At 40.4% G+C, this 13,259-nt stretch overlaps 1 protein-coding gene across 5 annotated transcripts in view; it reads left to right on the forward strand.

Annotated features, from left to right (window-relative positions):
• LOC129707346 (rho GTPase-activating protein 21-like) overlaps positions 1-11,567 on the forward strand; it is a 159,119-nt gene extending 147,552 nt beyond the window's left edge. For all 5 annotated transcript variants that reach the window (XM_055652324.1, XM_055652314.1, XM_055652340.1 and 2 more), the window contains one exon: positions 8,813-11,567. In XM_055652324.1, coding sequence (XP_055508299.1) covers positions 8,813-10,612 — 1,800 coding nt within the window. In that variant the 3' untranslated portion in view covers positions 10,613-11,567. The remainder of the gene's footprint in view (positions 1-8,812) is intronic.
• The last annotated feature ends 1,692 nt before the right edge of the window (positions 11,568-13,259 follow it).

The raw sequence follows: 13,259 nt of genomic DNA on the forward strand, positions 1-13,259 counted from the left end.
AGTAGGCTGAGTTTCTCCAGCAATTTTGTCTACCTTCGATTTTCCAGCATCTGCAGTTCCTTCTTGAACATATGGAAGTAAGTTTGTAGGTACAGCCGGCAGTGAAGAAAGCGAATGGCATGTTGGCCTTTATAACAAGAGGAATCGAATATAGGAGCAAAGAGGTCCTTCTGCAGTTGTACAGAGCCCTAGTGAGACCACACCCTGGAGTATTGTGTGCAGTTTTGGTCCCCTAATTTGAGGAAGGACATTCTTGCTATTGAGGGAATGCAGCGTAGGTTTACAAGATTAATTCCCGGGATGGCGGGAATGTCATGCTGAGAGAATGGAGCAGCTGGGCTTGTACACTCTGGAGTTTAGGATGAGAGGGTATCTCATTGAAACATATAAGATTGTTAAGTGGTTGGACACACTAGAGGCAGGACACATGCTCCCGATGTTGGGGGAGTCCAGAACCAAGGGCCACAGTTTAAGAATAAGGAGTAAGCCAAAAAAAAAAGTTGTTCGGCACGGACTTGTAGGGCGGAGATGGCCTGTTTCCGTGCTGTAATTGTTATATGGTTATTTAGAACGGAGACATGGAAACACTTTTTCTCACAGAGAGTGGTGAGTCTGTGGAATTCTCTGCCTCAGACAGTGGAGGCAGTTTCTCTAGATGCTTTCAAGAGAGAGCTAGATAGGGCTTTTAAAAATAGCGGAGTCATGGGATATGGGGAGAAGGCAGGAACGGGGTACTGATTGGGGATGATCAGCCATGATCATGTTGAATGGCGGTGCTGGCTCGAAGGGCCAAATGGCCTACTCCTGCACCTATTGTCCATTGATGATGTAGAAGCCATTTTGGAAGCCTCCCTCTCCCTCCCTCACTCTCTCTTTCCTCTCTTTCGCTCTCTCCCTCCCTTCCTCCCTCTTTTCCTCCCACTCTCTCTTTCCCACCCACATTTCCCTCTCTCCTTCCTTTTTTTCTCCCTCCCTCTTATTCCCTCCCTCCCTCTCACCCCCTCTCCCTTCTCAAGCAGTCTGTGACCCATAGCGCTGTGGCCATAGTGCTATGTGTAAAGCCCATAGCGTTATGTTTAAAGCCTATTGCGATCCAGCCAGTGGCACTTTGGCAGACAGCTCTTAGTTTAAATTCCCATGCTCTAAACTGACAGCGCTGTTTAAATCTTGAGCGGGACAGGCAGATCAAAGCTTACAAAAATAATCATCCAGATCTTGAAATTTAAAATACTAATAGATTTAATCTGCTATAATTTTTAGAGATACAGTCTGATTTTTTTATATCCTTGCATTTTCTAAGCAGCAAGATGAAACAGGAAGTCGGGCCGATTTAAATAAAATCCGTATTTAACAAAGCAAAACCGTACATCCGTATTCTTATCGCATTTCCGTACAAGATACGGAAAATCCGTTCTACTTGGCATTAGCATTTGAAAATAAAGCATCATGCAGATGGCATCATCTCCATTAGCTTCCTATTTTGCTTATCCTATATTGGGTGAGCAGAAATCTCCTCTATTATTGGGAATGTTAAAGCTGTTAGTTTAGAAAGTGTGTAGAAACATTGTGTTACTTCTGGTATGACGTTTTCTAAGTGGCTTCCTTAGCATTCACTCTGATGGTCGCTTTCCCAATTACTGATTAATTGCCTATCCAACTGACCACAGTCTTTAGCCCAATCTCCCTTGCACCTCGTCACATCTTTGTTCAAATCTATCTCTAATCCCCTCCTCAAGTAACCTACCATCTCCATCACAGTCTGCATCTCAATTAATTCCGCCACCAGATTCACTGCAACTCTTCTGTAAAAATTCCCACGGTACTTGCTAGGAATGAAACTAAGCAAAATTTGACACTGTGGAACATAAAGTGATATTGGGACTTTTGACCAATAGCTTGTCAAAGAATCATGTTCTGAGAAGTATTCTATAGAGGAAGTTAGGTTTATGAAAGTAATTCCAGATCTAAGGATGTAAGCCGTTGAGGACACAGCCAATTATGTTGGTACGGTTAAATCTGAGGAAGAACAAGAGACACAAATTGGAGGAGTGCGTCTCTCTGATGATTGAAACACACAATACACAATAGGTGACGTTTCAGGTCGAGACCCTTCTTCAGACTGAAGAAGGATTTCGACCCAAAACGTCACCTATTCCTTCGCTCCATAGATGTTGCCTCACCCACTGAGTTTCTCCAGCATTTTTGTCTACTTTCGATTTTTTCAGCATCTACAGTTCTTTCTTAAACAATACTCAGAAAAGCTCAGCAGGTCAGGTAGCATCAGTGGAGGGGATGGACAGGCGGCATTTTAGGTTGGGTTCCTTCTTCAGACAGTTGTGCTGACCCAAAACAGCACGTTCGTTCCCTCCACAGATGCTGCCTAACCCGCTGAGTTCCTCCAGCAATTAGTATTTTACACAACATTCCAGCGTCTGCAGTTCCTTGTATTTGTCTAATGATTGTGCATTTGGAAGAGACTGCAAAGATAGGAACCGGTATGGCCATAAATTGATTTAAGAACAGAGTTTAGTTTAGAGATACAGGGCGGAAACAGGCCCTTCGCCCCACCGAGTCTGCATCGACCAGCGATCCCCACACATTAACACTATCCTACACACATTAGGGACAATTTTACTTTTTTTAAATCCCAAACCAATTTAATCTACTCACCTGTACATCTTTGGCGTGTGGGAGGAAACCGAAGATCTCGGAGAAAACCCACACATAGTCAGGATTGAACCCGGGTCTCTGGCGCTGCAAGCACTGTAAGGCAGCAACTACCGCTGCGCCACCGTGCTGCCCTAATCCTAACCTAATCCAACAGTGGATAATTAGAACCTTATCCAACAGTGGATAATTAAAACATTAAGTTATTTGTTTAGCTCAGATTTGTATAGTTCAAAAAGTAGTAGTGGAAAGAGTTCTGAAATTTAATTGTTTATTGTCACATGTACCAAGGTACAGTGAAAAGTTGTTTTGTTGCATGCTATCCGGTTCAGCGGAAAGACTATACATGATTCCGATCCAACCATCCACAGCGTACAGATACAGGATAAAGGAATAGTGTAAAACATAGTGTGAAGCACACTTCTGATTTTGCTCACTTTTTAAGTTAAATTGCAAAACAAGGTTCCCGCACAAGCACATAGACCACAGTCCCAAGTTTAAGTGGTTAATTTCCAGTCATTCAGTGATCATCATAATTTATCCTCAATTACCAGCTCACTGGCAGCTGTGCTAACTTTATTCCATCATTAAATGACTGCATTTTCAATGACAACCATACAGTTGAAGGCTTCTTGATGTAAGATTTGCAAATTGATCTTTTTAATTCCTTCAAAATTTGGTCAATTGAAAGCACTAAATGGCCTATTTAGGTTTCTTCATTTACAAGAGCTTGATTTCAACAGAAGTAGTGTGCATTGAATATTTTGGCCAATTTCATGCAAATCATGCAGAGGAAATGTGGAAATTAACAGAAACTTAAGCCTGTGAAAAAAATAACCGTTATTGAGCTCTACACCATAGAAATGGCCACTTTGGCCCAACTCGTCCATTGAGCATAGAATAGCACAGTTCAGCACATGAACAGGCCCACGATGGCCATGTTGAACATGATAACAATTATGCATATTCATGTGCCTATCTTAAAACCCTTAACTGGCACTATCATATCTGCTTCCACCACCACTCTAGGTAACACATTCCAGGCGCCACCACCATCAAAGCTACAAAGATCTTGAGCAATTTCCTTCCCATCAGTCCATATTCACCTTAATATCTTCCTTCTTCCGGAGGCAGAAATGTTCTGAAATATCAGCGTACCCATCCCCTAACCTCCATCCAAGGCATCCTTTTCCGTGGCGATTTAAAAAAAATATTTACTAACCAGATTTGTTTTAATGCTCACATTTGTTAAGATCATGGAAACAGTCCAAAGGGAACTGGATAAGCATGAAAACTTATTTGAAAATCCAAAAACTGTAGAAGCTAGAAATCTGAAATAAAACCAGAAAATGCTGGACAACACTCAGAGGATATGGAGAGAGGTGTACATCCGAGATTTTGGATTGCTGGGATATAGGGAAATTGTGGGGGAATGAGATAGATAACATTACTAGGGAGCTGGTAAAAAACTTAGTGACCTCTGTTTGACAGTTCTTTGATTCTAATTTGTTTATAAATCTCACATTTACTTTTATATATGCCATTTTGATAAAATGGAACTATATTCACAAAGATAGTTGTGGTGTTCCACTATAGAATATTTGCAGGACTTGGTTTGGAGAAATTAGTCTAGCTGTAAATTAAGTGCCCCATTCCACTATTCTATTTGTTCTATTTTTTTTTTAAATCACAAAATAGTGCTTTCAGCTTTCCCCATTTATTAATTAGCACATCCTTATAATAGAAATTGTATGTGTAAACTTACCATCTGCATTTATACCCTTCAGCCACTACAGCAGCTCAGTTTTGTATTCATTTTGGCCGTTAATGCAAATCTACTCCTTTTGCTTCACTAATTCCTGTGTGATTTTCTATGTTGAAATAAAGGCTGTGTTAATTTTTTGTAATTTATGTTCAATTGCATTCCTTCGTTCCTTAAACATTTTTATCTGCCATTTGTGCAATTACAGTTTAACCTGGGAGTTGAAATACATCTAATTATGCAGGGCTCTCACTTAATTTTTTTAATCTTTTTCCAGGCGGGCAACCTAGGCAGCTTTTTAGTTTGCCAAATGACAGTTTAGATGGTAATTTAAAACAGCTTGCATGATGTGTGCGATAATGTGCTCGGACGAAGTGCAGTCGGAATTATGCTCAATGAAGCATTCATATATTATTTCTGCTTCAAATAAAGTTACAAACTAAACATATTCAGCAAGCAAGACATGATATGCACCACAATGACATGCAGCAATATTATAATACACTATCTCGACTCTTTTTACACATTGCAATGAATGCAATTTATATTATTTCTTTCCACTTCCAAACAAAAATGTGGTTGGATTATTCAGCATGTGATTGACCTTGGTGAGACCAAGTGCAGGCTTGGCGATCACTTTGCACAACACGTCCACTCAGTTTGCAATAATCAACCTGATCTCCCGGTGGCTCAGCACTTCAGCACTTCTGAATCTGACTTCCCCCCTAGTGAGGCCATTCTGAATCTGACCTTTCTGTTTACACCTCAGGCTTCCTCCCATTTCATAGGCCAGCTCTCAGCCCAGTGAGCCCCCCACTGTAAATTGGAAGGGTCTTGAGAAACAGCACCTCGCTCCATAGATTTCACCTTGGGCATTTTTTACCCACCACCAGTTCTGCGGATTATTATTATGCGAACATTGACTTCTCCACATTCCAACCACAGTAGTAATAGAAATTGCATTCTTTCTCCTTGGTGTTGCCCAGCTCTCTCTCCTCATGCCCTGCCGCCTTAACGCCTCGAAAGAGGGAGCACATTCCTTTCTTCTTCCTGGCCCCCCACCCTCATTATCAGTCTGTTATTGTTTTAAAAGAATGGGCTTTTCTGAGCCGGGTGCTCTTGTTTTCCTTCCACATTCCAAAGGTGTGCAGGAACCTTTATCAGACCCCACCCAAAACATAATATTTTCCTTTTGTGACCAGAGATTCTGTCTGAGCTTTTGAGTATTACTCCAGCTTTGTTTTTTGTGTGCCATCTTCATTTTAATCCCACTTCACCCACTCCCTGCAGTTCAGGGGCTTACAGATACACTACAAAGACAATGCGTCTTTGGGATATACGATAGAACTTTTATTAATGCCAGGAGGGAACACAATCGCTTGTGTGTGCAGGGTATATATATTTTGTTTTCCAACACACAAAAATTAACGTTGATAACTTTGGTTACTAAAAAAAAGAAACATCCATTTTCAGTCTTAAACTAAGTCACGCATGTCCCCTTTACACACATTCACAAGACAGCACGTTGGCCATAAAGTTGCTGCCTAAAAGTGCCAGAGACCCAAACACGTGAATTGGGTGCTGTCTGTATGTTTGCTCCTTTTCCCTATGATATGGGTTTTTCTGTGTGTTTCCTTCCACATTCCAAAGGTGTGTACCTTTATCAGACCCAACCCAAAACAAATATGTCTGTGAGTGATACTATAGTTCCTTCCTATATATATAGAACTTTATTAACAAGAGGGAAATTGTGTGTGTGTGGGTATATATATACACATACATATCTATATATATATATATGTGTGTGTGTGTGTGTGTGTGTGTGTATATAAATATGTGTGTGTAATATATATCTATATACACATACATATCTATACACATACATATATATATATATACATATATGTACACATATATATACATACATTTTTATATACATACACACATATATATATATATATATACTGTTTTGTTTTGTCGTTTGTAACATTGTTTACAGAGTACTAAGTTTACATATTCTGTTGTGCTGCTGCAAGTAAGAATTTCATTGTTCTAACTGAACAATGAACGTGAGAGACTCTGGGACGTGAGAGAATAAAACACTCTTGACTTACGTCGCTAATGTGTGGGATAGAACTAGTGTACGGGTGATCAGTGGTCGGCGTGAACTCAGTGGGGCCGAAGGGCCTGTTTCCCCGCTGTATCTTTCAATTAAACTAAAAACACTAAAACCAGAGGGAGTCTAAAGAAGGGTTTCTTCCTGAAACGTCACCCAATTTTTTCTATCTATCCAGAGTTACTGGCTGCTCCATGGAGTTCCCCCGCACAATTAAATCATAGAATAGTGTTCACCCTACCATAGTTACCCAACCAGATGCAACTAAATTTAAGGTAACTCTTTTTTCGTCAAGAACCCTTTTTTGCTTGTCCAAGTCAAGAGTCAAGAGTTTTATTGTCATGTGTCCCAGATAGGACAATGAAATTCTTGATTGCTGCAGCACCTTGGATTTGTAAACATAATACAGAACAGGAGATAAAAGTTCAGTGTGTCTATATACCATAGACCATATATTTGCACAGTAAATAAACAAATAAAGTGCAATAGGCTGTTATTGTTCAGAGTTTGGAGTTTGATGGCGAACCCTCCACCACCTCCAGTTTAAAGTCCATTTGGAATATTTTTGGAGTACCAGGAAACCAAGAAGCATGAGTTACTCCACGGAGTTACTCCAGCTCCAGGGAGTGATTCTGCGTTGGTTTTGAGTGGTTGCGGCGAGGCAGCAACCGGACAGCAATGGCGGGCAGATCTCCCACAATGCAAAGGGAGGGAGAAAGTGCCCGGTGCCGACCAGTTGCCGTGCGCATGTGCAGGGGGAGGATGTGCAAGGCAGTCGGCAGTGCTGGCGGATGAGGAGCAGCCAGAGAACGGAGACCCGGACACAGATGGTGGGCGGAGACGGAGAGTGACAGAGAGAGAGATAGAGAGGGGGGCCCACTCAGAGTTGAACGGCAGGTGTCCCGGGTGCTTGCCAAGCCGGGCAAAATGACACGGCTTTTAGATTGCCTGGCGGGACTTTAGGTGGCCATTGGCACCCGGGCAACCGTTAATTTTGAGCCCTGTTATAAATCCAAGCCTTATTCCTGATTAAAATTGCTTACAATATAGTATGTTTGGAATTTCACGGGTTTTATAATGGCAAGTACATGAAATGTTTTACTGTACTATTACATTACAAGGTTCAGACCCACGTGTAGGTGCAAAGGGTTATGATTTTGATTAAAGGTGTGGAGGCTTTAACGATGATTGGAGGCAATGTAGAATTAGGACCTGCAAAGCAATTGGGTTGATCTATCAGTAGAACCACTTTTTGAAACAGAATGGTATTATGAAGAGGCAACTTTCTGTAATTTATTTCAAGCTGATTGAGATTGATCATCTCAACATTGGGACAGTTGTATGATGTGATACTTTAAATTAGGTTATTGAGTGTTTCATGTCCCAGTGCCTTTTTTATTGTGGTACTATATAATTTCATAAATGGTCTCCCATTTTAAACCATCTACAAATATTTAGGTAAAACTGGTATGGGTTTAATTAATGTGTTGCTGCTATACACACCCTAGCTTACGTGAGTGTATTCTGAGAGTTTAAGAATGACTAAACTCACATGGTGAGATTATTATTTTACATACAGCTAGCTGCACCTTGGAGTAATAATCTGAAACTAGTGTTGTTTATTCTGTGAGCATTTCAGGGAAATGAGAGGAAATCAAAGGTTGAACAATCTTCCCCTGACCTATATAATATTGTCCCTCAGATTCTTCTTTTTCTATTACTGATTACTTCAAATGAAAAGAAATATGAGGGAAAAAGAAACTGAACTTGTGCCAGTTCCTACAAGCCATAATGCCTTACTATAAAATGATTGACTAAAGCTCACATATTTTGAAAACTCTACAGATGAAATGGGTTTAAGTTTTATTTATGGTCATAAATAAACATGATTTGTTTATTTTGCTCAAATGTCCAATAATTTTGGTTTGTGATTGTGCCGTCCTGAAAATAAAGTATGGGGTCATATGTAATACAGAGCATTTTTTTAATGCACTCAATTTAAACTGCAAAGAAACTGCAGATGCTGTAATCTGGAATAAGAGAAAATGGTGGAAATGCTCAACAAGTCAGGCAACATCCGTAGAAAGACAGAATAAACATTTCAGGTTGTGATGAAGTTTTCCATCTGAGACATTTACTGCTTTTCTTTTTAACGTTATTTTCAAGGTGCATAATCTATTTACAAAGTCTGTTATATTGCGTGAATTTGTAAAGTTAAATGTTCATGCAACAGCATTTTTGGTAACATTTTCTTCCATATTTAACAGGGTTCTTGGGGATCCGGAAAGGATCAATACAGCAGGGATCTGCTTGTGTCATCCATCTTTGCTGCAGCCAGTCGTAAAAGAAAGAAAAAGGATATAAAGTTACAACAAAGTAGTTCAGATGATGAGTTGGAAAGTGGATTTTCCAGGAAAGAAATATTAAATCATTCCTATACGGGTGTAGCGAAGGAACTAGGAAATAAAGGGGAATCTGAAAATGAAGTTGAATTATCTGAACCAAAGAGAAGGCAAGATGATTGGTGTAGTGAACAACAAGAGAAAGAAAGTCCGGGGGAAATAAATGAATCTTTAACTGTGGCATTAATTGAAAAATATGAATCGAGAAAGCAAGCCTCTCCAGAAGAAACAAGCTGCACAGAGGAGAAGCTACCAGAATACTGCCTACAATGCACAGACTCGCCTAATGTCAGTTTAACCAGTCCACAACTAATTGCAAGCACAAAACCTACTTTTAGTATTGAGGTCACTCCCAGTAACGTGAACCTCCACACAGATAATGCTGTAACTAACTTAAATACCACAATTAATAATAGTTCTCTGGACTCTCAACAGCGAATTAACTTAAGCAAGACAAAGAAACCAGCAGTTAAAATCATAGATTCAGTTACTGCAGATGTAAGCTCCATCGCTTCAGAATATTCCACAACTTCTTCCATAGCATACCTTCCAGGAATGGAGTCCCATGTGTTAAATGCCGAAGTTCATTCAGTGGCAGAAAGCAAAGGTGATGAGGCTGATGATGAGAGAAGTGAACTTATCAGCGAAGGACACCATGTAGAAACAGATAGTGATAGTGATTTTTCTGTTTTTGCTGCAAGTTGCGCACCTGAAAAGCTCCTACGTGTAATTAAACATGATCCATCAAAGAGTGCCAGGAAAAACTCAGAAGGAAGTGACAAGATTGGAATAGAGGGAAGTTCAACACCAAGGTTGGATGAGAGGAAAGCATTCAGCTCGCGTAAGCTCATTGAGAGTGATACACTTTCCAAGAAAAAATCATTTCGATTAAAAGGTGATAGTGAGGTGTCAGTAGATCCAAAGGAACCAGAAGAGGCAAAGAGAGATCACACGGACTTTGATGTAATGAAGAATGGGAAATCCACAAGCAGTCTGGCTTCATTTATTAAAAATGAACCTGATAAGATAGAGCCTGGATGGAAATTGAAAATTACAGAACGTTTAAAACTGCGTCTCAAGATTTCTGCAGATGACATGTTTGGAGTTGGCGTACAAAAGTCAAGCTGTTCTGATTCCAGTAGGAAAAAAAACATTAGGAGGAGGCATACCATGGGGGGAAATAGGGATTTTGCAGAACTCAGCGTTCTAAATGCATGGCGAGTACAGGAACAAGAGCAACATTCCCCAGGTAATGGAGATAATGAACATCAATTGTCAGCAATGGATCGTCTCAAACCAAAATGTCACTCCCAAGATCTCTCGATCACAGAGTGGCTTGCTCGAGAACGCTTACGCATTAGCACACCAGATTTGCACACGGAGAAAGACTTGGACCCAAGAACTGTGGTCATCAGTTTAGACAAAGGTACAAACGCACAGTTGCCTGCTTCATCTGGAGAAGATGCAGTCAGCTCTGGTAGTTTGACCCACTTCAGTCACCCTTCCCCTTCAACATCTCGTAGCCCACCATCCTCAGCCGAACAAGTAAATGGTGCCAGCCACCAAAGCAAGGGAAAAAACAGTTTTAGCACAACCGTTGACGCTCATCCCCATAAAATATCCAGTAATCAAGTAGTCAAGTCTCGCTTCTATCAGTACTTGTAGGTCTGCAATTATTTATGTGTCTAGTGCTGCAGAAAATTGTACAGCAAATTGCTTGTTAAACAGTATACTGTTTTTCTATATGAATTTCCTGTACATATTTCTATCTGTACTTGAATTTTGAAAAAGTTGATGCTCTGCCTATAATACAGGCTGGTTTCTGTGCTGGGTACTGTGGAAGCTCATTGTGTACACTGACAGCCAGAAAAAACGATGAACTTTTGTACAAAATACATTTAGAAATTGAGCGAAAAAGAGCATCAAGTTCTGAAGTCTTCAGACACAAAATCCCATGAACTAATTATACTGCATGATCAGTGATTCCTGCATAAATGTTCTAAATTGGATTCAGCTGCATATATTTCAACTTTACAAGGGTGCGCAAAACTAAATCATTGGATTTGATCTTTTGAACTTTATTTGCTAAAGAAAGTGCCTCATCTCAAAAAGGAAATTGATTTAGATAGGGTGCCATGTTGTCATTTTAGTTTAAAAAAAGATTAGAAATCTACTGTGAACAAATTATTTTATCTGTAAACAAAACAAAAATATCACTAAAATAATTTTCCAGATTTTATTAACTGAACAGCTCGAGCTTCCACACTATAGGCATTCCAGTTGGATCTTAAGAACATTTTTTAATTCAGACTTTTAATACGGTCTTTGTATGGGACTTGATTTTTTTAAAGTTTCTGTAAAGATGCATAAATGTATATAATTTCATGTGTCGCTTTTTCAAATTTGAGATTTGATAAAAGCTTTGTAACATAGGCATGTAGATAGTGTCTCTGGAAAAACTGGTCCCTTGCTCATTTTTCATCATCTCTAAAGAGGAATCTTAACTGTGCATGAGAACTGTTTTCTCAGATTCAACATTGTATTTAGCCTGTGTACAGATAGAGGCAAATTGTTTGTAAATGTGCCCTGGAAACACTGGAAATAAATTTTTTGTTTCTGTGGTTCGTTGCTTCTGTTCTGATCTTCTTAAAAGCATCCGACTCAAATATATTTCTATAAAGCTTTTGCATTTTTTTTTTCTTGTGGATGGTTAAAAAAAAAAAACCATATAACAATTTACAGCACAGAAACAGGCCATCTCGACCCTTCTAGTCCGTGCCGAACATGTATTCTCCCCTAGTCCCATATACCTGCGCTCAGAACATAACCCTCCATTCCTTTCCCGTCCATATAACTATCCAATTTATTTTTAAATGATAAAAACGAACCTGCCTCCACCACCTTCACTGGAAGCTCATTCCACACAGTCACCACTCTCTGAGTAAAGAAGTCTCCCCTCATATTACCCCTAAACTTCTGTCCCTTAATTCTCAAGTCATGTCCCCTTGTTTGAATCTTCCCTACTCTCAATGGGAAAAGCTTATCCACGTCAACTCTGTCTATCCCTCTCATCATTTTAAAGACCTCTATCAAGTCCTCCCTTAAACTTCTGCGCTCCAAAGAATAAAGCCCTAACTTGTTCAACCTTTCTCTGTAACTTAGTTGCTGAAACCCAGGCAACATTCTAGTAAATCTCCTCTGTACTCTCTCTATTTTGTTGACATCCTTCCTGTAATTAGGCGACCAAAATTGTACACCATACTCCAGAATTGGCCTCACCAATGCCATGTACAATTTTAACATTACATCCCAACTTCTATACTCAATGCCCTGATTTATAAAGGCCAGCACACCAAAAGCTTTCTTTACCACCCTATCTACGTGAGATTCCACTTTCAGGGAACTGCGCACAGTTTTTCCCAGATCCCTCTGTTCACCTGCATTCCTCAATTCCCTACCACTTCAATTCCCTAACCCTGCACTTTACTCAATTTGCTTCCTTTATGATCTGGTCCTAATGGGCATGTTCCACTTAGGTGACTGCAGGAGACTTTGCAGTAGCCACATGTTTGCAGGTGGTTGCTGGGGAGTCGCCTTCATGGTCGTGAGGAGTTCCCGCATTGTCGCGGCCTCATTATGGTCGCCGTGAATTTTTCAACATGTAAAAAAATTAGCGGCGACTAGAATTAAGCCGCCATGGAGAGTAGCGAGATTTCTCGAGCTGTAGGTGGGTCGCTAGGAGGTCCTAATGGGTTGCCAGGAGGTCAGAGGTTCTTGTAGGTTGTAGCTGGTGCTGATCGGTGAATTTCATTGGCTCATTGGGGGAAAAAAAGGTAAGCAGTAGTTTTCAGAGCTAAGGTTACTTTAAATGTCCGCCGTGCTTCACAGCTGTGTTTCTCTGGCTTCTTAATAGTTGTCGCCACTCCTTCTTCCCCCTATCTTTTAAAGAACTTACCGTACACTGCTTTAGCCATCTTAATTACAGCGCCAACCTTCCTGTTCATCGCGGTGTGTGTCTGTAGCACCTTGGCTTTGCACCGTGTGAATTTTTTAGATAGGGCAAGCGGGGGGGAGCACTGCCTAAAAAATTCACATAGGCTGGTGAAGGAAGCAGTGTGTGTGTGTGTGTGTGTATGTGTGTGTTCCACTCTGATAGTTGCCGGTTTTTCATGCGACTGCCGGCAACTTGACAGTCGCCGGCAGTCCACTGAAAAATCGCCTAAGTGGGAGAGGCCCATAAGTTTCCATCTATCCCACAAAGATGTTGGTTAGGAATAGCAATTGTGCAGTGAAGATAATTTCTTACAGTTCT

Source organism: Leucoraja erinacea, chromosome 2 (genome assembly GCF_028641065.1).
Source record: "Leucoraja erinacea ecotype New England chromosome 2, Leri_hhj_1, whole genome shotgun sequence".
Lineage (NCBI taxonomy): Eukaryota > Metazoa > Chordata > Chondrichthyes > Rajiformes > Rajidae > Leucoraja > Leucoraja erinaceus.